Source organism: Lynx rufus, unplaced genomic scaffold (genome assembly GCF_022079265.1).
Source record: "Lynx rufus isolate CCGP_SWC_20201006 ecotype Redwood Valley unplaced genomic scaffold, mLynRuf1.p SCAF_15, whole genome shotgun sequence".
Taxonomy (NCBI): Eukaryota; Metazoa; Chordata; class Mammalia; order Carnivora; family Felidae; genus Lynx; species Lynx rufus.
The window spans coordinates 56,403,675-56,426,956 of NW_025814829.1; the positions used below are offsets into that span (position 1 = coordinate 56,403,675).

General features: G+C 43.8%; 1 protein-coding gene across 1 annotated transcript in view; it reads right to left on the reverse strand.

Annotated features, from left to right (window-relative positions):
* Positions 1–18,204, reverse strand: part of PLD5 (phospholipase D family member 5) — a 411,871-nt gene extending 393,667 nt beyond the window's left edge. The window contains exon 1 of the mRNA XM_047077346.1: positions 18,016–18,204. Within this exon, the coding sequence (XP_046933302.1) occupies positions 18,016–18,204 (189 nt within the window). The remainder of the gene's footprint in view (positions 1–18,015) is intronic.
* Between the last annotated feature and the right edge of the window lie 5,078 nt (positions 18,205–23,282).

Consider the following 23,282-nt stretch of genomic DNA (forward strand, 5'->3'; position numbering starts at 1 on the left):
AGGCTCTGTGCTGACGGCTCGGAGCCTGGAGCCTGCTTCGGATTCTGTGTCTCCCTCACTCTCTGCCCCTCCCCCACTCATGCTCTGTCTCTCTCTGTCTCAAAAATAAATAAACATTAAAAAATTTTTTTTTAATTTTTTTAAATGAAAGAGGAGACCTCACACTTGATAAATACAAAGGATCATAAGAGACTACTATGAACAATTATATACATTTCCTCTGGATACCCAAAAGTAGAATGTTCCTATGAAATACTTCATAAACCTAAATGGCATAAAGCAAAGAAGCAATTACCATTAATTTATACGGAAAAATCTTTGAGTATTCCCAGACCCAAAAATTAACCTCTCTTAGGCTTTTCTGATACCATGTTGCTAATGGATGCACAAAATAAATCCAGATAAATCACAGACGCTCATAGACCCAGTTCAAAGCTATGTCAGCTTCAAGCAGAGAAGTTGAGTGCAGTTCCTCAGGAAGGAACTTGGTGGCGCCACTTTTACTGCTGGGGTGTGCACTACCTCTGTAATGGTTCACTGCAAAATAAATACTGAAACCTGTTTTCACTTTTTGTGAGCAAAAATCCTGTGCAAATTTCCTCCAGTTAGCGAAAATAGGTACCAGTGTAGGCCATTTGTAAAAGTGAAATGGAGTAACAACTTTCTGACAGCAGGTGATACCTATACCAACAAATTGGACAACATACTAGAAATTGATAAATTTCTAGAAACATACCCCTACCACAACAGACTTGTGAAAAAACAGAACACCTGAACAGACTGATTACTAGTAAGGAGACTGAATCAGTAATGAAAAACCTCCTAACAAACAGGAGTCCAGGACCAGATGACTTCACCTGTGAATTCTACCAAACATTTTAACATGAATCAACACCAATCTTTCCCAAACTCTGTCCCAAACACAGAAGAGGAGAGGACGTTTCAAAACTCAATATAGGAGGCCAGCATTACTTATTACCAAAACCAGATAAAGACACTACAAGAAAAGAAAATTACATACCAATATCTCAGATGGACATAGATGCAAAAATCCTCAACAAATTATCAGCATACTGAATTCAGCAATACATTAAAAGGATCAAGCATCAAGATCAAATGGGATTTATTCCAGGAATGCAAGGATGGTTCAATATCCACCATCTATATGATACACCACATTAACAAAATTAAAGATAAAAATCATATGACCATCTCAATAGACACAGAAAAGCCATCTGACAAAATTCAACATCCATTCATGATTTAAAAAACTCTCAACACACTGGTTGTAGGGAGAATGATTCTGAACATAATAAAGGGTATAAATGACAAGAGCACAGCTAACATCATACTCAGTGGTGAAAGCTGAAAGCTTTTCCTGTAAGGTCAAATAGGATGCTCACTCTCACCACTTGTATTCAATGTAGCACTGGAAGCTCTCAGAAGAGCAGTTAGGGAAGAAAAATAATTAAAAGGCATCCAAATCAGAAAGGAAGAAATAAAACAGGCTCTCTTTGCAGATGACATGATATTATATATAGAAAACCCCAAAGACTCCACCAAAAAACTGCTAGAATAAACAAATTCAGTAAAACCAGGACACAAAGTCAACATACAAAAATCAGATCCATTTCTATACACTAATAAGAAACTATCAGAAAAAGAAATTAAGGTGGAAAATCCCATTTGCGATTGCATGAAAAAGAATAAGATACCCAGGAAAAAAACTTGTCTAAGGAAATGAAACATTTGTATACTGAATACTCTAAGACATTGATGAAAGAAACAGAGGAAGACACAAATAAATGGAAAGACATTCCAGGCTCACGGATTGGAAGAATTATACTGGAACAATGCCCATACTACCCAAAGCAATCTACATATTTGACATAATCACTATCAAAAATCCAGTGGCACAGGGCACCTGGGTGGCTCAGTCACTTACACGTCTGACTTTGGCTCAGGTCATGATCTTGCAGTCCGTGGGTTCAAGCCCCACATTGGACTCTGTGCTGACAGCTCAGAGCACGAAGCCTGCTTCAGATTCTGTGTCTCCCTCTCTCTGCCCCTCCCCCGCCCATGCTCTATCTCTGTCTCTCAAAAAAATAAATAAAAACATTAAAAAAATTTTTTTGATCCAATGGCATTTTCACAGAAATAGAAAAAATAATCCTAAAATTTGTATGGAACCACAAAACCCTAGAAAAACCAAAGCAATCTTAAGGAAGAAGAAAAAAGCTGGAGGCATCACACTTCCTAATTTCAAACTAAATCAATGACTTTTTGGATTTGACCCCAAAAGCAATGCAACAAAAACAATAATAAATGAGTAGACAACATCAAACTAAAAAGCTCTGCACAGCAAAGGAAGCTATCAACAATGAAAAGGCAGCCTACCATATCAGAGAAAATATTTGCAAACTGTATATCTGATAGCAAATCATAGATCTGATAAGGGATTAATACCCAAAATATATAAAGAACTCATTCAACTCAATAGCAAAAAAAAAAAAAAAAAAAAAAAAAAGCCAACCAGGACCACCTGGGTGGCTGAGTTGGTTGCGTGTCCAACTTCAGCTCAGGTCACGATCTCATGATCTGTGGGTTCAAGCCCCGCATCGGGTTGTGCTGACAGCTCAGAGCCTGGAACCTGCTTCAGATTCTGTGTCTCCCTCTCTCTCTGCTCCTCCCCCCAACCCACACTCTCTCTCTCAAAAATAAACATTAAGGGGTGCCTGGGTGGCGCAGTCGGTTGAGCGTCCGACTTCAGCCAGGTCACCATCTCGCGGTCCGTGAGTTCCAGCCCCGCGTCGGGCTCTGGGCTGATGGCTCAGAGCCTGGAGCCTGCTTCCGATTCTGTGTCTCCCTCTCTCTCTGCCCCTCCCCCGTTCATGCTCTGTCTCTCTCTGTCCCAAAAATAAATAAATAAATAAATAAATAAATAAATAAATAAACATTAAAAAAAATTTTTTTTAATCCAACTATATGGCCAACAGGTATATGAAAACATCACTCATCATCAGGGAAATGTAAATCAAAATCACAATGAGATATCACCTCACACCTGCTAGAACAGCTATGGTCAAAAAGACAAGAGATAACATGTGTGGGCAAGGATGTAGAGAAAATGGAAGCTTTGTGCACTGTTGGTAGGAATGCACACAAGTGCCACCACTCTGGAAAACAGTAGAGAGGTTCCTGAAAACATTAAAAATAGAACTACCATATGATCCAGCAATCCCAGCATATCCAAAAGAAAGGAAAACAGGGTATCAAAGAGATATGTGCCTTCCCATGTTCACTGCAATGTTATTCACAATAGCAAAGATATGGAAATAACCTACGTTTCTATCAATGATGAATGGATAAAGAAGATGTATATCCATATCTGCAATGGAATATTATGTAGTCATGAGAAAAAAAAAAGAAATCCCGCCATTTGTGACCACGTGGATGGATCTAGAAGGCATTGTGGTAAGTGAAAAAGCCAGACAGAGAATAACAAATACTGCATGGCATCACTTATATGTGAAATTAAAAAAGGAAAAAAAAAGTCTAACTCCTAGCAACAGAGTGGAAAAGTGGTTTCCAGAGTTGGGGGGTGTTGGGGGAAATAGGAAGAAACTGTAAAAGGGTACAAACTTTCATTTATAAGAAGAATGATGTCTGGGGGTGCCTGGGTGGCTTAGTCAGTTAAGCGTCCAACTCTTGGTTTTGGCTCAGGTCATGATCTCACAGTTTGTGGGTTCAAGCCCCCATCAGGTTCTGCACTGAGAGTACAGAACCTGCTTGTGACTCTCTCTCTCCCTCCCTCTCTGCCCCTCCCACATCCTCTCTCTATAAATAAATAAATAAATAAATAAACTTTAAAAAATATTTGCTAAAACAGTAGAACTTTAATGTTCTCACACACCCACAAAAAGAGAAATATGTAAGGTGATGATGTTTTCATTAACCTGATGGTGAAAATCCTATTCTAATGTATGTATACCAAATTATCACAATGTTCACTTTACATTTCTTACAATTTTAGTTGTCAATAAAACTGGGGGGGGGGGACTGTCAAGGTCATGAAAACTGAGGAAAGCCTGAGATACCGTTGCAGACCAGAGACTAAGGACACATGACAAGTAAACGCAATGTGTTATCTTGGATTGAATCTTGGAACACCAAAATCTTTAAACACAATTTAAAACTGGTGAAAATCTGAGCACCTGGGTGGCTCAGTCAGCTAAGCATCTGACTTCGGCTCAGGTCATGATCTCACGGGTTTGTGAGTTCGAGCCCCGCGTCAGGCTCTATGCTAACAACTCAGAGCCTGGAGCCTGCTTTGGATTCTGTGCCTCCCTCTCTCTCTGCCCTTTCCCTATTCTCACGCTGTCTCTCTCTCTGTCTCTCTCTGTCTCTCTCAAAAATAAATTAAAATTAAAAAATAAAATAAAACTGGTGAAAATCTAACAAAGTCTGGAGTTTGGGACATAATATTAAGGAAAACCACAAATAGGGTGAAAGATGTGCAGGAAATGCCTTTACTATCCTTGTGACTTTTCCACAAATCTAGAGTTATTCCAAAATAAAAGTTTATTGTAAAAAAAAAAAAAAGATGTATTGGAAATTGTATAGGACAGGTTTAAACAATGTGTGCATGTGTCATGGATTAAAGCAAAATCTCAGAAAATGAAATTAGTTTGGAAATAGACAAGTCAGGAAGTCATAGTGGAGGTTCTTCATGATCAAGACTAGCAGGTGCTTTAGGGGACTTTGGCGGTTTTAACACACTCCCTGCCACAGAGTGTCCCACAGTTTCTGATCAAGCACACACAGCCAGAGCAGGACAGAGGCTAAACCATGAACCAGTAGATTCAGGCGCCAGCAAAAATCAGCCCAAAGTACTTGGGGAAAATTCAAAAGATAATATTCTCGGGGCGCCTGGGTGGCACAGTCGGTTAAGCATCCGACTTCAGCCAGGTCACGATCTCGCAGTCCGGGAGTTCGAGCCCCGCGTCAGGCTCTGGGCTGATGGCTCAGAGCCTGGAGCCTGTTTCCGATTCTGTGTCTCCCTCTCTCTCTGCCCCTCCCCCGTTCATGCTCTGTCTCTCTCTGTCCCAAAAAAAATAAATAAACGTTAAAAAAAAAAAAAGATAATATTCTCTTCTTGACTCATTAAAACTAAGACAGACAGAAATTTAAACTCAAACAGGGACACATGAGTGGCCTGTCAGTTGAGCGTCCAACTCTTGATTTCAGCTCAGGTTATGATCCCAGGGTCGTGAGCCTGAGCCCCGTGCTGGGTTTCATACGGAGTGTGGGGCATGCTTGAGATTCTCTCTCTCTCCCTCTCTGCCCCTCTCCCCAGTTTGTGCTGTCTAAAGAAACAAAAAAGAAATAAATATATATATGTTAAAAAAACTCTAATAAAATTCACTATAAACAATAGCATTAGACACCAGAATAGGTCAATAAAGTGACCACGAAACCCCCATCTCCCAGTGAATGGAGCCTCAGCCTGCGGCTGGGCTAGAAGCATCCTTGTCTATTATCTTCTCCATCTGAAATGCAGTCTGTAGTTTCCGTGTAGCTTCTCGTGTTTCTTTCCACTGAATTTTTGCTGCATTCAGCGTCTGTTGCATTTATCTGCCAGGTAACATATGCCACCTTGTTCCTTCACTTACATGTGTAAATCCTGCCTCCCTAAGCCCATATTCATTCATTCATTCATTCATTCATTCACTCTTTTAATAGTCAAGTCACTAAATACTAGATGTCCCCCGAGCACTGTGTTGGCCATTAAGGATACACTGTCATGACTAAGACACTGTTACTATCCTCAAACTCTCCACTGAGGGCAAAAAATAGACAATCAGCAATTTTAAAAAAAGTATGTCAAGTGCTATGTAACAGACGCCTGCCCACAATGCCTGCACAGGGCGCCTAATGAGGCCTCAGGTCTAGAGGTGACAATATTTGAGTTCTGAAGGACTAAACTGTAAGCAATCCAAAGCAAAAGGTCCGATCATGTGTATCTGAACCTTCCTAAGCCTGGGACTCCGTTCGGTGCAGAGAGCAGAACTGGAGTGTCCGTGAATTATGATCATAATCATATTGATAATACAAAATCAAGATAATAATAAATTGGACCCAAGATCCGATGATGAATAGAGAAGAATTCCAACTCTCAAGGAGTCTGGGGACCTTCCTTGCTCATCCTCCTACCCATTGTGCCAATCACAATTATGGGGACATCCCTGGCATTCGACACATGTTTGCTGAATGCAGAAGCTTGCTCAGACCCCTCACATCCAGCCAAGCACCAGGTGCCATGAACTCTCTTACGTGATGCTATTTCTTGCATCTGTCCCTCCTCAATTTTTCCATTTGTACCACCTCCTTTTGTTCCTTCCCACTTCAACCACTAAGAGAGACTAGCACTGGTCTCCCCAGTTCCAGGCTCTCTCCTGCCTCAATGCTGCAGACTCTCTGAAACGTGGATTTGCTAAATTCAAACGCCTCCCCTTTGCTGACTGAATGAAGCCCACCCTCCAGAGCTGATCATTCCGGTCTTCAAGCCCTGCACAGTCTCGTCTCACCCCTACCTCCGTGGGCGTTTTCACACACAGCATTCCCTTCCACAAAGCCTGTTCTCCACTCATATTTGTTCACCCACTAATCTTCCCCACAGGTTCTCTGCTGCCTGCATTTCCCTCAGAAGCCTTGGTTCAAGCCAGCCCTAACTGGCTTGAAGCTCTTCTTCCTGGGCTCCTGAGGCCCCATATAAACCCTTGGTTAGGGTTCACCCTTCCCCGGACAAGTTGTGACTTCAGGTGTCTCAGCTCCAGGAGGCTAGGATTCACTCAACAGTCGCTCTTAAAAGGGGCTGGAAAGAATATTACAAAAGAGTGAACTGAGAGTCCATGGGGAAGGCAATAAACACAGCATCAGAACACAGTGTAATCCAAGCAATGGAATGATATGGAAGGTTGCCCAAAGCAGACGGTGAGGCTGTGGAGCAGAAAGGACCCAGGGAGGTGACAAGGAGGAGTCAGCCACGTGAACACAACAGGGACAGGGCATCACGGCCCAAAGTCTGTGGGCTAGAGAGAACAGAAGAGAAGCGTAGTCTGAGGAGTAACAGCCGGAGATAAGCAATAAGCAAGAGGAAACGGCACTATACCCATTTTACTGTTTCTTTTAATAAACTACTGTGGAAATAATGATACATATAAGGTGTGAAAATAAATGTTACTTTGTAACCAACTCCTAAAAAAAAAAAAAAAAACAAGACAGAAAACTACTAGCCTCCCAGAAATCTCCCTAGTTCCCATTTTACCCCCAAAGGTAATCACTAATTCTGACTTCTTATATTCATTATTTAGATTTGCCTGGGTTTTTTTTTCACATAAATAGAATCAGTCTCTGTCTTCCTTCACTTATTAGTGTGTGTGAAAGAGGCATCCACAGCATGGCATATACAGATATATGTACATATATAATTAAACCCTTTTCACTGTCTAATGTAAATATATTTGTATGAGTAAATTAGAAATCGTGATCCATTCAACTACAGGATACTATGATATTACATATATGAGCATATAGGATATTCAACTATATTGGATATTAGACTTGCATTCAGTTGGGGGCTACTAAAATAATGCTTCAATAAACATTCATTTGGTGCCCATGAACACACATTTGTTTGATATACCCATAGAATTTAAATCACTGGGTCATAAGATATACATGCATTCAAATTAGTAGAGGGTGTAAACAGTTTTCCATAGTGGCTCTATGAATTACAGTCCTTCCGGAAGTTATGAGAGTTACAGACGTTCCTCATTTTAATCAACACTTGTTATTGTCAATCATTTTCATCTCAGCCATTCGTGTGACTATATACTGATGCCTGATTTCAACTGTTTGCTACCTTGATGACTGACAACATCAAGCACCTTATCATACATTTGATGGCTTGGATATACTCTTGTGAAGTTCTTGTTTAAATGTCTTGCTCACTTTGGGACACCTGGGTGGCTTAGTCCCTTAAGTGTCCTTGATTTTGGCTCAGGTCATGATCTTACAGTTCATGGTTTTGAGTCCCATGTCAGGCTCCCACTGACAGTGCGAAGGCTGCTTGGGATTCTCTCTGGCCATCCCCCGCTTGTGCGTGCATGAGTGCACGGCACACACGCACTCTCTCTCTCCCTCTTTCCCTCTCTCCCTCTCTCCCTCTCAAAATAAATAAACTTAAAAATTAAATTAAACAAATGTCTTGCTCACTTTTGGGGGGTTGTCTGTTGTTATTGATTTGTAGATGCTTTTTATATACTGTAGATACAAGCTCTTTGTCCTAGAGTGTGTGTTGGGAATATGTCCTGTTTTATGATATGTCTTTTCATTCTCTTAATCTTTTACTGTCAGAGTTACCTAATTTTAATGTAGTCCAGTTTATTAATAACAATATATCGGTATTCTTAAAATTGCTTCAGAATTTTTCCCCTAGTCCAAGTTGATAAAGGTTTTTTTATACTATTATTTTCTAGAAGCCGCATTGTTTTTAATTTAGATCTATAACCTACATTAAACTGATTTTTGCTTATGGCGTGAAAGAGAAATCAAGATCATTTTTTTTATTTTTTTTATTTTTTTTAACATTTATTTATTTTTGAGACAGAGAGAGACAGAGCATGAATGGGGGAGGGGCAGAGAGAGAGGGAGACACAGAATCGGAAGCAGGCTCCAGGCTCTGAGCCATCAGCCCAGAGCCCGACGCGGGGCTTGAACTCACGAACCACGAGATCGAAGTCGGACGCTTAACCGACTGAGCCACCCAGGTGCCCCAAGATCATTTTTAATGTAGATGTACAACTGAGCCAGCACCATTTTTTAAAAGACCATCCTTTTCCCACTGCCCTTCGGAACTGCCATTTCTGTCATAAATCAAGTTCCTGTCAATAATTAAGTATACACAGGTCTGCTTCTGCATTCTGTCTTGTCATCTATCTGTTTGTTCAAACCTGCACTGCTTTAATTAATCGTTTTAGAACAAGTTTTGATATATGGAAGCAGTCTTCTTCATTCTTTTTCATAAAGATTATATGGGCTATTCTTGGCCCTTTGTATTTCCATTTAATTTCTAGAATCATTTTCAACACATATACACATGCACAAACCTGCTGGGACTTAACTGGTATTGTATCTACTCTCTAGCTCAATCTGGGGAAATTAAAAAGAGGTACCCATTTCCTTAAGAAGATGATATTTGTATCCTAATGTAAATGGTAAAAGGTTTTAGTTCTGGGGCGCCTGGGTGGCTCAGTCAGTTAAGCATCTGACTTCGGCTCGGGTCATGATCTCACGGTGCATGAGTTTGAGCCCCGCGTCGGGCTCTGTGCTGACAGCTCAGAGCCTGGAGCCCGCTTCGGATTCTGTGTCTCCCTCTCTCTCTGCCCCTCCCCTGCTCTCACTCTGTCTCTCTCTCTCTCAAAAATAAATATTAAAAACACTTTTTTTTAAGTTTTTAGTTTTACATTGGAATTATTTTTTCTAGTTTAATTTTGAATATTGACTTTGTATGTAGTGGCTGTGATAACCCAGGGACATTATTAATTCATTAAGTATATCCGTGGTTTATTCTGGATTTTCAAATGTACATACTCATGTCATCTGCTAAAAATGACAATTTTATTACTTCCTTTTCAATTATATTATTTCTTTTTCTTGCCTTCGTGCATTGGCTATGACCTCCTGTGCAATGCTGAAAACAGGTACTGATAGTGACATCTCAATCCCACTCACAATCTATGCAGATAGTTTTTTCAATATTTGTCCATTAGCTGTGATTCTTTTTAAAGAAACCCTTAGTCAGAGTAATACCCTTAGAGTAATAAAGTTTCCTTTTATTTCCATTTTCTTGAGAACTTTATCATGCTTGGGTATAGAATTTTACCATATGATTTTTCTTCATCTGTTGAGATAATCCTATGGGTTTACTTTATCCTTCTGCTAATGTGATAAATTACACTAACCGCTTTTCAAATTTCACAGCAACTTTGCATTACTGAAATAAATTCAAGTTTGTCGTAATACAGCATCACTACATACGACATTACTTTTTTTTAAGTGTTTTTCTTTTTTTTTGAGAGAGAGAGATAGAGACAGTGCAAGTGGGGAAGGGGCAGAGGGCGAGAGAGACAGAGAGTCTCAAGCAGACTCCGCCCTCTCAGCACAGAGCCCGACGCAGGGGATCGAACTCATGAAACCGTGAGATCATGACGTGAGCTGATACCAAGAGCCAGATGTTTAGCTGACCCAGGCTCCCCAACATTACTTCTTTTTTTAACTGTATTTTATCCTTGTCTAAACAAGTCCTTTGAAGGCAGTGTTCTTATACCATGTCGCACTTTTTGGCATTATTCGTAACACTGTAATCATATTATAGCTATTTATTAAGCCGTAAACATCTTGAGGGAGGGACTCTGCTTTGGTCTTTGTAAATTCTCCGCCATTTGGAACACAGTATATGTCACCTGAATGCTTGTGAAATGAAAGTCCTCGTGATCTGCTAACAAAGTGTTGGTCCCGGGGCGCCTGGGTGGCGCAGTCGGTTAAGCGTCCGACTTCAGCTAGGTCACGATCTCGCGGTCTGTGAGTTCGAGCCCCGCGTCAGGCTCTGGGCTGATGGCTCAGAGCCTGGAGCCTGTTTCCGATTCTGTGTCTCCTTCTCTCTCTGCCCCTCCCCCGTTCATGCTCTGTCTCTCTCTGTCCCAAAAATAAATAAACGTTAAAAAAAAAAAATTAAAAAAAAAAAACAAAGTGTTGGTCCCATAACAGGCAACGGCAATAAGTGTCGGTTGACGCGTCCCACCTTCTCAAGGTAACTCCTGATGGTATCGCTGGACCAGACCTAACAACGTATTGGCAGGAATACAATAGCTCAAGTCTGAGAGACAGTATATTCACAGGGCTCACTGTCCTCTGTAGAGAATAAAGAGCCATATTTATGACCCAAAGGCCATGACATCCATTCCCACGATACCAAATCAGGTAGTTCAACTTGGGCCCACTTCCTATGTTAGACGGCAGTGACATTGTCCAATGCGATTGATTCCACCTAGGAAAGTCTGCAGCGTTCTTCATTTTTCCCCATAAGCTCTGCTTAAGTGCTTGAGGGTTTTAGAGAGTGGGCTCATTTTTCCATTTGTGAGAAAAATTAAAATGTACTTTTTTGGTTAAAAAAAAAAACAAAACTCTGGGGCGCCTGGGTGGCTCGGTCGGTTAAGCGTCCGACTTCGGCTCAGGTCATGATCCCACGGCCCGTGAGTTCGAGCCCCACATCAGGCTGTGTGCTGACCGCTCAGAGCCTGCAGCCTGTTTCGGATTCTGTGTCTCCCTCTCTCTCTGCCCCTCCCCCATTCATGCTCTGTCTCTCTCTGTCTCAAAAATAAATAAACGTTAAAAAAAAAATTTTTTTTAAAGAAACTTCTTTAAAAAAAAAAAAAAAGTCTGTCTCTTAACAACTACAGTTTGGCATTTCAACTGTTCCTGAACATCCCCATTGTACTCTAAACTCACTCAGCACAATCTGTGTAGATATGAATCGTAGGCTTAACTTTATGTGTCCCCAGTATATATACCTGAAGCAACATTTCTGGGCTGATAATCTTACCAACAAGTCTACCTCTGCTTGATCATGCCACCTATCAGTCAATGCAGTATAAAAACTTTTGTTATAAAAGATCCATCAGATTTTTTAATCTCTGGAACTAAAATAGAAGAAAGGAAATCTGTTACACAGATTTAAACCTGATAGAGACACAGAATTTTGCAAAGGTAAGTAAAAAATTCTAGAGAAATTGGCCACAAATTGGTATGTGGTTGTCACATGGACGAAGGGTAGAAAAAGAAATCTTAAGTCCAAGCATCTTGAGCTTCTCAAATTAAATATACTAAATATGATGTCATAGGCTACACCTTAAAATAAATCAACAAGCCACACCCAACAGAGTGCAAAGAATCAAAGGTTTTTCAAAATAAACTGAAATGTCAACCCACAGTTAGAGAAGTCCATTAGCAGAATTAATATTTGCTACCTGTAGTCGTGACAAGTACAATAATGGACACAACATGAGATCCATTAGAACACGATCCAGAGACATCTAAACTTCCATTACTTGACCGATGAGAGGATCCTGCCTCAGCCTAGGTTTTGTCTGTTCTGTCTATCGAAAAGCACAGGAAATAATCCTGGTAAATGTTAATGCTCTTAAACATCTACCTCCTGAAAATTATCCTATAATACACAAATTGAACAGTAGTACATAAAGATTAAAAAAAGAATATTTTCTGCTTGTGTGTTCATTTGATTTCTGTTTTTTTATTTTATTCTTTTCTAACTTAATTTTTAAGTAGGCTTCACACTCCGCATGGAACCCAACACAGGGCTTGAACTCACGACCCTGAGATTAAGACCTGAGCTGACCGAGATCTAGAGACGGATGTTTAACAGACTGAGCCACCCAAGCGCCCCCATTTGATTTTTAGTGGAACATTTTAAAGATTCATTCCTTCAGTTTGAACTGTCTTTGGTGCTTTACTGGTCTGCTCTGTGGGGTGTAATACTCCCACAAATTTGTTCTGTGGGACGTAAATGGCATTACATAATAGAAGCCCAGACCACAGTGACCAAGTTTGCTCCAATCCATTTATTATTTGCTCATCATGTGAATAATTTATTCCAGGAATCAAGTGTGTGCTTCTCATTTACTTACTATTCACCGGTAACATAAACTCTATTTAGCAGGTGCATATTCACACTTAGAGGAGACAGTTTTTTTAAGTGACGCACTCAACTAAACCAAGCAAGATTCTAAGGCTCACTACGAGCGTGTACATTAAACATTCGTCTACCTTTTACTCTTTACAAAGTCTCCCTTCTGCTTTCTCTTTCCATTTTAAATAGGCCTTCTGAGCCATCATGCAGATAAATGAACTATCGCTCGACTTAATTCCACCAGCACAGAGCTGGGAAAGAAAGCAGGGGTTGGCGACAGAGCAAAGAGCTGTTCTCTGCTAGCAGAGCCTGCAGAGAGTGGGAACAAAAAGAGGAAGCCTCAGGGTGGCCAGGCAGGGCACAAGCAAGGGTGCCCTGGCTCAGAGCACAGTCAGGGTCCCAAAGGATAGACTGGAGGCCAGGCAGAGGCAGCCTAAAGAGCCCAAGATAGTCAGCTGGCCTTGCTGGCCACAAGACCCATATACTCTGGGTCCAGGCCTATAATGCAGGCAGGTTGATCTCAAATGTGACATCTGCAAGCTCTCAGGTGGAGGGTAAGGGCTCCATGGATGCAGCTGGTCAAGGATGTTCTCTTTCCCTTCTTTCTGGGTCTTGGTCAGATCTCCCTTCCTCACCTCCTCGAAGCAAGCCTTGGCCTCAAAACTGTCTTTGGCCAATCAACAGGAGTCAAATGGATGTTTTGCTTCTGGGTTGAAGCACCGAGAGATTTTACGTGATTTACCATCCTTCTCTTTAACTGCCTTGAGAACATGGATCAGGATGGAGCTTCCCCCAGGCCAGGCAACTAAGATGAGGAAAATCCCCTGGTGCTGTAGACTGGATGTTCGTGTTCATTCAAAACTCATGGTTGAAACCTAACCCCAAGTGGGCTGGCATCGGGAGGTAAGGGGTCTCTGGGAGGTGCTTAGGTCATAACACTGAAATCCTCATAAACAGGACAGTGGCCTTATTAAAGAGTCGCCAGAAAGCTCCCCTTGCCTTTTCTACCCTGAGAAGATGACCAAAAAGACAGCCATCAATGAAAGAGGAAGTACCCCCTACTAGACCCCGAATCTGCCGGTGACTTGATCTTGAACTTCCCAACCTTCAGAACTGCAAGAAAGAAATGTTCACCGTTTGTAAGCTGCCCCCTTCTGTGGTATTCTGTCATAGCGGTCTGAATGGGGTCTGAGAACCTGCCAACGTGCACGGATGAGATACGGGAGGTAAAATACACCTTTGCAGTGTTGAGCCCCTGGCGTCAGGGGCCTGTGTGTCACTGCAACAGACACATGGATGGTCTCCCTGAATCATCCCAGGAAACCTGTGACTCCTTTCAGGAGGAATGTGAATGTATACCCTGGTGACTCAGAGTCTTTTGCCTAAGATCACAGAGTTAATAAGAGACGGTCTACCCAGAGCCCTACTCTTAACTGCACTTTGGCAAGAGCTAAGCATGAGGGAAAATAAGGCATTCCTATCTCCATAAATGGCATCAGGAAACTTCTACACATACAACTGGCATAAAACCAGGCAAGTGAGCAAAGTAACCCCTGCAACAATCCTACTCTGAACAACAACAAGAGCAACAAAATAGTGCCAACGGCATATGCCACCATGAGACATTACTGTTACAGTGTAACATTATTGTTACAGTGTCCTCTAAGATAGTCAAACTGTATTAAGTCCTTACCCTTAAGGTGACCCAGCCCCAGGGCGGGCTGACAGAACAGGGGTGGGTTGGGGGAGGGGGGGGGTCAAAGGAATGGCTCCCTGCTCCTCTTGCTTTGCTAGACCATAATCCCTCCCTGTTATGTTACACCTAAAGTAACAGAGGACCCTACAGAATGTGAGACTTCCACTGTTTATCAAACCTGATGCCTTCCAAAGCCACAGGCATGGTGAGGCAGAAAAAGAAGCAAAAGAGTCTAAGAACCACGGGGATTATTTGCAGCTAATAAGAAAACATTCTGTGTGTGGTCAGCAATTTTACTTTTTCCTCAAATTTCCCAGTGGAATTCAAGGCCCAGAATTCACGGTACGAATCTCTGTAGCTTCTCATCATGACTTAAGAATGCAAGAATTCTGGGGGCGCCTGGGGGGCTCAGTCCGTTAAGCGTCTGACTTCGGCTCGGGTCATGATCTCACCGTTAGTGAGAAAGAGCCCCACGTTGGGTTCTGTGCTGACAGCTCGGAGCCTGGAGCCTGCTTTGGATTGTGTGTGTGTCTCCCTCTCTCTCTGCTCCTCCCTGTGCGCTCTCTGTCTCTCAAAAGTAAACATTAAAATAGTTAAAAAAAAAAATGCAAGAATTCCCCCACAAGCATTTCTTTCTTAATGGGCATTCATCTTAAGTATTGAACAACAAATGCCAAGAGACAAATTCAAGGATGGGCTGTTAGTATTCCTATCCTTGACCAATTCATGGATCTTTTCAGGTGCTGGTATAGCCTGGGGATTAGCCCTTGCAGCCTTTAAACCAGAAAAGGAGAGAGAAATTATCCTCCCTTTTAGCTAAGTGGCTGCAAGTATATTCTTCAGCTGTCCCTTTGCATCGTGTTATTGACTTTCAGACTGAGCAATGCCTCTGAAGTCTGGACAGAGTCCACACACGGCCACGTTTCATTTCAGGGAATCCCGTTAGCAATGACTGAATATGTGTGTATGTGAATCCACCCCTTATGATGCCCTTAATACTAGATTGGCTTTTAAAGCACCAGCAAAATAACGTAGGCTGCTTTCGTGCTTATGATCTCCAACACAATTATTAACTCACTTTTTAACCTAATAAAAAAAAATGGTGGTTATCCATTTGCTTAGATGGATTGATGGGATTCTTTTTAACTACCATATGTCACTTTTGAATTTCTTAGGACACTCTGTAGTGCCACATATGTTCAGAATATTGTCTATCATAAAGTCAACATCACATTTTCAATATGCTAGGTTACATTTGTTATGAGTTTTTAAGTTTCAAATATCTAAACAGAAATTAACATCGAACTATCTGAAACACAGCACACCACAACAGAAGACATATATTACAGACACCCCGAGCTTGAATTCAAATAAAATTTACATTTTTATGCAAATTTTAATTCTCTCATTGTATATTCATAAATACTATTTCATTTAAAATGTAGATGTTTCAAAGGAGCAAGAGAATATCACAAAAAAATTTCACTGGAAGTAAAGCCCCCTTTCTTTTTTTTTTTTTTTTTTTTTTGTATTTGAAGTCTTTTTATTTATTTATTTTTTTTATATATATGAAATTTATTGACAAATTGGTTTCCATACAACACCCAGTGTAAAGCCCCCTTTCTAACCGAAAGCAGATACAGAGAAAACCATCAGAAACAGAATACCTGTCTCACGGAATGTATTGGAGAGAGCAAACAAAAATGCTAGGCTGATTTAAATAACAAATGAGGTGGCTTTTTTCTTTTTCTTTTTCTTTTTTTTTTTTTTAACGCAATGCTGTCTTTGGAGCGTCTGAGTGAAGAAGCAAGCATGGTCCTCACATGCTTTTAAACAAGGAGACTTCTCCTTTCCTTGGTCTCTGACCCTCAGGAGAGGCTGAACATCCTGCACTCATCCAGAAAGGTAAGGGTGCCAGGGCCCTCCCTGGTAGGACTTGAAACCGTCAGTGGAAACATAAAAGTGAGGACCCATTGAAGTACAAGGTGTGCAGTGTCTGACTCACGGAGATGTAGACAGAAAAGGATGCACGACTGGTTTTCACGAACCGAAGAAAGGAAACAGCAGCTAAAAGTACAAGATGCAAATGAGCACGGAAACACAGATTTTTCTACCACTGCTTAAGTCTGAACCACTCTCCCTGGTCCTAACATCCGATGCCAACAGCAAGAGCCAAATTCCACGAAGATGCTCTTTGCCCCCCTTTAAACATTAATAACCACCGGTTCCCGCGCCATTTCTGGAGCTCGCATTTTTACGCGGATTCTGCTGCCTTTCAAACAACTAGAAACCAGCTACTTCCCTGGTCTTAAGGATGTGAGACATGCTTTTGATACTAGGAAATGGTTTTCCACCCTCAAGACAGCCGGTTCCCCAACTCAAAGCTTTACACCAGAGCTTTCAAGGGACTTAATCAGGCCCTGAGAGAAAAGGCACAGACCTTCCGTTCAGATTGTTGGAGAAATACTCCTTCCTCTCGGGAAGCCAGGTGTTGCTGCAAAGCCCAGGAGAGGAAGAGAAGCCCTTGCGGGGGCGGGGGGGGGGGTACGGATAGGAGTCAGTACCGTGCAGCGGTATGAAATGCGTGAGTTTCGGGAAGTTATCTTTCCGTCATAATTGGAGATGTGACCCAAATACAAGGAAACCTGCACATTCCGCTAACACTCAGTTTGGCTTATGCATCTCCGCGGGAAGGAACAGCATCCTCTCCTGAGCTAGTGGTGCTGCACTCTTGAGATAATTCTTAGTTTCATTTTAACATCTGGTTTAAGGAGATGCCGATGGGTCAGGCTGGAAACTATGGATCCACTAAACGTCTCTTTAGAGGGACTTTCCCCTTCCAGAATGGCGAGCCCCAGGGGCTCAGCTCCAGTGCCGGGAACGCTTCCGGCGAAGCGCGCACTCCAGCGAGCGGTGGTCCCCATTCTCCAGCTCCCACCCTGCCCACGGCAGGTGCCCGGGGATCTATCTGGGAGCTCGGCTCGCCCTCCCTAGTTGGGCTCTAGAAGCGGATCGCCAACTGCTCATCCCAGAGGACAGGCTCCAGAAAACTCTTCCGGCTCGTGCGCGGACCCAGGCCGGGTGGCCGGCGGCGGCACCCTCACGGATTCGCTAACGGGCAGTTTCCGGACGAAGTAACACAGCCCCCAAGACCGTGCAGACACCCCCTCTAAGAGCCCACCGCCGCGCCGCGTTCCTTGGAGCCCCGCCGTGACAGGTCCCCTCCTCGCTCACCCCGCAGAGGAGCCCCAAGAACGCGGTGCAAATGAACCCCGCGAGAAGCCCGTGGGGAGGGTCGAGGTGCGCGGGGGGCCAAGCAGTGCCGGGAAAGGCATCTCCTCCCCTCTCCTCCCCGCAGCCCGGTCCTTCCCGGCAAGAAAGTGCAGGAGCAGAGGCCCCGGGTCGGAGGAAGGACGCGGACGCCCGGGTCCCCGAGTAGTCGGGCCACCTGCCGGGTCCCCGCGCCCGGGCCCGCCGCCCCGCGCGCGCGCTCGGGCCGCCTCCGGGGCAGGTGCCGGGCCCAGGCCCCCGGGGAGCGCGCCGCTCTTACGTGTTCCAGCTTGTCTTTCCTCCGGAGCCAGACGCTGGCGCTGTAGTCCTGCTGCTTGACGCTGCTGTAGAAGTTCGCGCCCACTCGGGTCAGGCTCGGCGAGGGCTCCTTGGGGCGGCTTTTGAGCCTCATCTGCTCGAAGCCCTCGTGGGGGGAGGCCGAGAGCCACTCGTGCTGCCGGATCTCCATCCTGACATGACCAGGCGGCGGCCGGCGCGCAGCGGGCTGGAGGGCTCGCGGGAGGCCGGGCCGGGGCTGGAGGAGGAGCGAGCGGGCGCGGGGGGCGCGGGGAGCCGAGCCGAGCGCGCGGCCGGGCGGGAGGAGCGCGGCCGGCGGAGGGAAGGCGAGGTCGGGGGTGGGCACGGGAGGGGGGAGGGGGGAGAAAGGGGCGGGGGCGCGAGGGACGCAGGGAGGGGAGCCGGCCCCCGGGAGGCCCGGCGCGCGCCGCGGTGGCCGCGACGCCCCGGGCGGCTGCGGTCCGGGCGGGCGCCCCGCACGCCGGCTCCTTGCGGCAGCGGCTGGGACTGGGCCGGCCCGGGGCGGCGGCGGCGGCGGCGGCGGCGGCGGCGGCGCGGGTGGGGTGCGGGTGGGAGGGGCCGCGGCCCGCAGCCAGCCGGAGCCCGCAGGTTGGTGCAGTGAGGAGCCGCGCCGCCCGCCGCCGAGCCCGCCCCTCCGCGCGCGGCTGCACCCCTCCGGCTAGCGTCCCTGCTGGAGAGCGAGCAGCCGCCGGAGGGGGAGCGCCGTCCCCGCGCCTCCTCCCTCGCGCCCGCCCGGCGCGGGGCTCGATCCCGGGGGAAGACCCTCCGCGCCGCCTCGGCCCCTCCCCCGCTCGCCCCCCCGCGGGCCGCGCGCCGCCGCGGACCCCGCCTCGCCCCGGCTGCGCGCCCCTAGTTCTGAAAGTTCTGTAACTTCCCACCGCGGAGACGCAGAGCGCGCGGCGCCTGGCAACCCCCCCCCCCTCCCCCAGCCGTCGCCAAAATGGCCACAAGGACAAGTGTTTGGTGTAGACGCGCAGACTACTTTCGTGTGAGCGTGCGGCGCTGCGGGTCCTCCGGAGGCGCCTCCCGGGCCCGCCTGTGCACCTGCAACCCGCTGCCCGCGGCGCCCCGGCACCGGACCCTGGGCCTGGACTGTGCGTTCGCGAGGGGGGGTGTGGCCCGAGCGCTCTGCAGCCGTTTCTAGGCTCGGTCCCTGGGCGCACCCCTCCCCCCGCCCCCCACAAGGTGTCACCACCAGGAGGGTTTTCGCCGCTTTCCCTCCCAGGCCCAGTCTCAAAACAGCCAGGCGTGATGATTTTCTGGAAACAAGGCGGCATGTTAAGAGTTAAATCTGAAACCTCTTTATCTTTTGCTGTGTTTGCATTCGGCATCTCTGAACGTTTTTGGGTTTTTTGTTTTTTGTTTTTTATTTTAACGAAAAGCTCAGTAACAACTCCTGTTAAGAATTTCTCGGGTCCATTTAAAAGCTTCGGAAGCGTGTGTAAGAGCTGAAGTAGCCGGGAGATTCTAAAAGGGGCCGCAGAGGGTTAAACTGACCTCTCTTCAGCCCTTGGCTGACCTGTACCCCGAATGTCCAGCTGGGATGATTGCTTCAAGGAAATCCCCGCTGGGAATGTGATGCTTTTGTGAGGGCGAGAACGGGGTCTCCAATCTTTTCAGAGTCCCATGTAAACGGCTGCTGTTGTAATAACGGAAGTTGACATAAAATCTTACGAGCAGTCAATTTGAGGACGAAGCAACTAAAAACAGGTTTTGGTTATTCGGGATTAGTTTTCTTAGGAGCTGAATCGAATTGGGTGATACGTACCCCCAACCCTCCAGCCGTTGGGTTATCTGTCAATCTCACAGTTACTCTCTGCAAACTAAAGGTTGTTAAGCCCATTTTCCAGGTGAGAGAACTGAGACTCAAACAGAAATTACACATCAGAGCAAAAATCTGAACCAGGGTTAAAGGCTTCCAACAGTATACATTCCAGTGCCTTGTCTCTCACTTTTTACTATTACAATTTAAACTTGACAGCCTTTTTTTTTTTTTTTTTTTTTTAAGTATAAACACACAATTTACATGACTACAAACACTTCTCTATCTTTTATGGTATTGGTGTTAGGAAAACCTGACTGTCCCTGCAAAGGGTATCTGCAAAGGGTATCTCTGATTCTTCTCCGTAAGATTATACTGAAGGTCATGTGATACATATGCAAACCTCGACAAGGGACAGCTATCCAATTCAGAGTAATAACGAAGGGTTGCACTGTAGTGGAATTTAAACAAATGGTTTCCACGTCAAGTCAGGTTTTCATCCTGAATAGATTTTTTTTTAACTATACCTTTATAGGAGAAAACACTGTAGGAGTTGCAACCTCCATTTTTTAAAAGGATTATACTGGTAGCATATATGTTTCAGGCAAGCTACTGAACTGAGCAATTATAATCAACGCATGGATGGTGTGTGTTAGGATCAAAAATATCAGGCCAAGCATAAATTTTTACTGCTTCCTACTTAACCTACTTAGTATATAGTGCCAGTCATTAAAACAGACACAACAAGTTCAAATAAACCTGAGTGAAATTACAGTCATGATTTTATTTCTGTCTTAGATACTAGTTCAGGTTCATTGTTTATGGCAGTCATATGGGACTTGCTCATTGACCTTCAAAATCATGTTTTGTATGAAACTGAGCTCAATGAAAAGACAAATACTATTTCTGAAGATGGTCAATTACAATATGTGAATCTTGCACCAAAAATATTATCAAAATGTGTAGGTATCATTGACTCTATAAATTAACTCCCTTGGCACTTTTTCCCTGTCCATGTTCACAACCCTTACACGGTCTGAATGCAGCTGAGGTCCTATGCATTATCCATCCTGCTGGTCCTGGCTTCTTGCCAACTGGGGCCATCCCTGACCCTTTCCTATGCTTACATTCACGTGTTTTTTTGTGTCTTTGCCTTCAAGGGTACTGGACTTAACATTAAAATACATTGGTTTTAGTACCAGTTCCTTTAATCACTAAACTGTGACTTTCCGGGTTTTATTTGACTTCAATAGCCTTCAAGTTCATCTACTAAATGCAGAATAACCTTTGCTACCTCAAATGATTGCTACAGGGATGAACTGATATAATACATGAGAAAACACCATATGAACTATACAGGGCTATGTTACTGTTCTTAGCACGTTCAGACACAGGAATGTTCTTTACAACCACCCTTTGTCATTTTCATTGGCAGTTATATCCCTTCCTTAATCTTGATTGCTTATCATTAATCATAGAAATTGCACTCAGCCACAAAATTGCATCTCATTAATGTTTATATTTATTCTAGGAATACTGTACTTAGGGGTGCCTGGGTGGCTCAGTTGGTTGAGCATCTAACTCTTGGTTTAGGCTCAGGTCATGATCTCATGGTCGGCTGTGGGATCAAGCACCATCGGGCTCCGTGTTGGGCATGGGGCCTGCTTGGGATTCTCTCTCTTCTGTCCCTCTGCTCCTCCCCACCCTCTAAAAAAATAAAATAAAATAATAAAAGTTTGAAAATACTTTACCTAAGTTGCTATTGGTATTTTACACAATACTTTCAACCTATATAAAAATCTCAGGTAAAATGTATACGAGCTGTCAATACCTGGTGATTTCAAGCTGAAAGTCTACAGATGCCACTGACCAAAAATTGTTAACATTGTCTGAATAAGACATTTTGCAAGAGTGTAAAACCTTTGGCCAGAGTTGACCAAGAGTATCCAGAAGCTCTGGGAGTATTTCTTAAAGCCTTTCATAATAATAATAATGATGATAATAATAATAATACCTTACATTTGCACAGTATTTACAATGATAGCGTGTTTTCATAGCCCTTTAGCACTACCTTATGCAAAAATTATCTGAAAGCAGTCTTGGTATTTGCTCCCATCTCCATTTTTCAAAAGGAAGAAACTCATGGACGTTGGCCTCAAGACCTGCCAAAAGCCATGTGTCTAATAAACCACAGAATCTGGTCTAGATGCCATTGATTCTAAACAAAGGATTTTTTTCACAGCGTCATGTCAAAAAAATCTCGAATACTTCTCAGTACTTACACACTTTATTTTTCATGCGTTTACTTTTATTAAGTAGTACCAGACTTTCTTAAAGGTTTACTACTGATGAATAAAGCATTTCAATAATTAGACCTTCTTCGGCAGTGTATTTTATGTCCGGCGTGATTCTCCTCACGCGAGACAAGACCATATTAAAACACTGACCCAAGAAATTACTCTGTTCTTTGTTGTCAAGAAGTAGATCCAGCAGCTTAAGACAGTGTTACTTTTTTGTAACACTTTATTTGTCACAGATGTTTGAGGTTCACCGCAAAATTGAGAGGAAAATACAGAGATTTCCTTTATGTCCCCGCCCCCACACATGTATAGATCCCCCCATTATCAACATCACATGTCAGAGTGTTACATTTGTTACAACTGGTGAGCCTGCCCTGACACATCATAATCATCCAAAGTCCATAGTGTATGTTGGGGTTCACTCTTGGTGTTGTACATCCTGTGGGTTTGGACAAATGTGTGACGACATGCATGTGTCATTATATTGTCATAATGGAGTACGTTCATGGCCCTAAAAATGCCCTGTGTTCTGCCTAGTCACCTCTCCCCACTCCCCGCCAGCCTCCACACCTATAGCCACCACTGATCTTTTTCCTGTCTCCAGAGTTTTGCCTTTTCCAGAATGTCGTACAATTGGAATCATACAGTATGTTGACTTTTCAGGTTGTATTCTTTTACTCAGTAGTATACACTTAAGATTCCTTCCTGTCTTTTCATGGCTTGATGCCTCATTTCTTTTTAGCCCTGCATAATATTTCATTGTCTGGATGTACCCCAGTTTATTTATTTCTTCACCTATAGAAGGGCATGCTGGTTGCTTCCAAGTTTAGGCAATTATGAATAAAGTAGTTACAAACACCCATGTTCAGATTTTTGTGTGGACATTAGTTTTCAATTCCTTTGGGTAAATACCAAGGAGCACTAGACAGCATTACTTTTTATAAATACATATGTTAATTATAAGATTATGTCTGTGAAAATTTGAATAAAATAAATCCCTTAAAACAAAATTAAAGTAGTCTTAGATTTAAATGGTTTCCTGAAAGGATGTACAAACAATTATATAATATATTACTCCCTGAGAGGGGTCTTTTATGTTATACTATTTTCTTTAGTCATGTATTATTGATTAGTTGTGAAATGACAATGAGGATTTTTTTTAAGTTT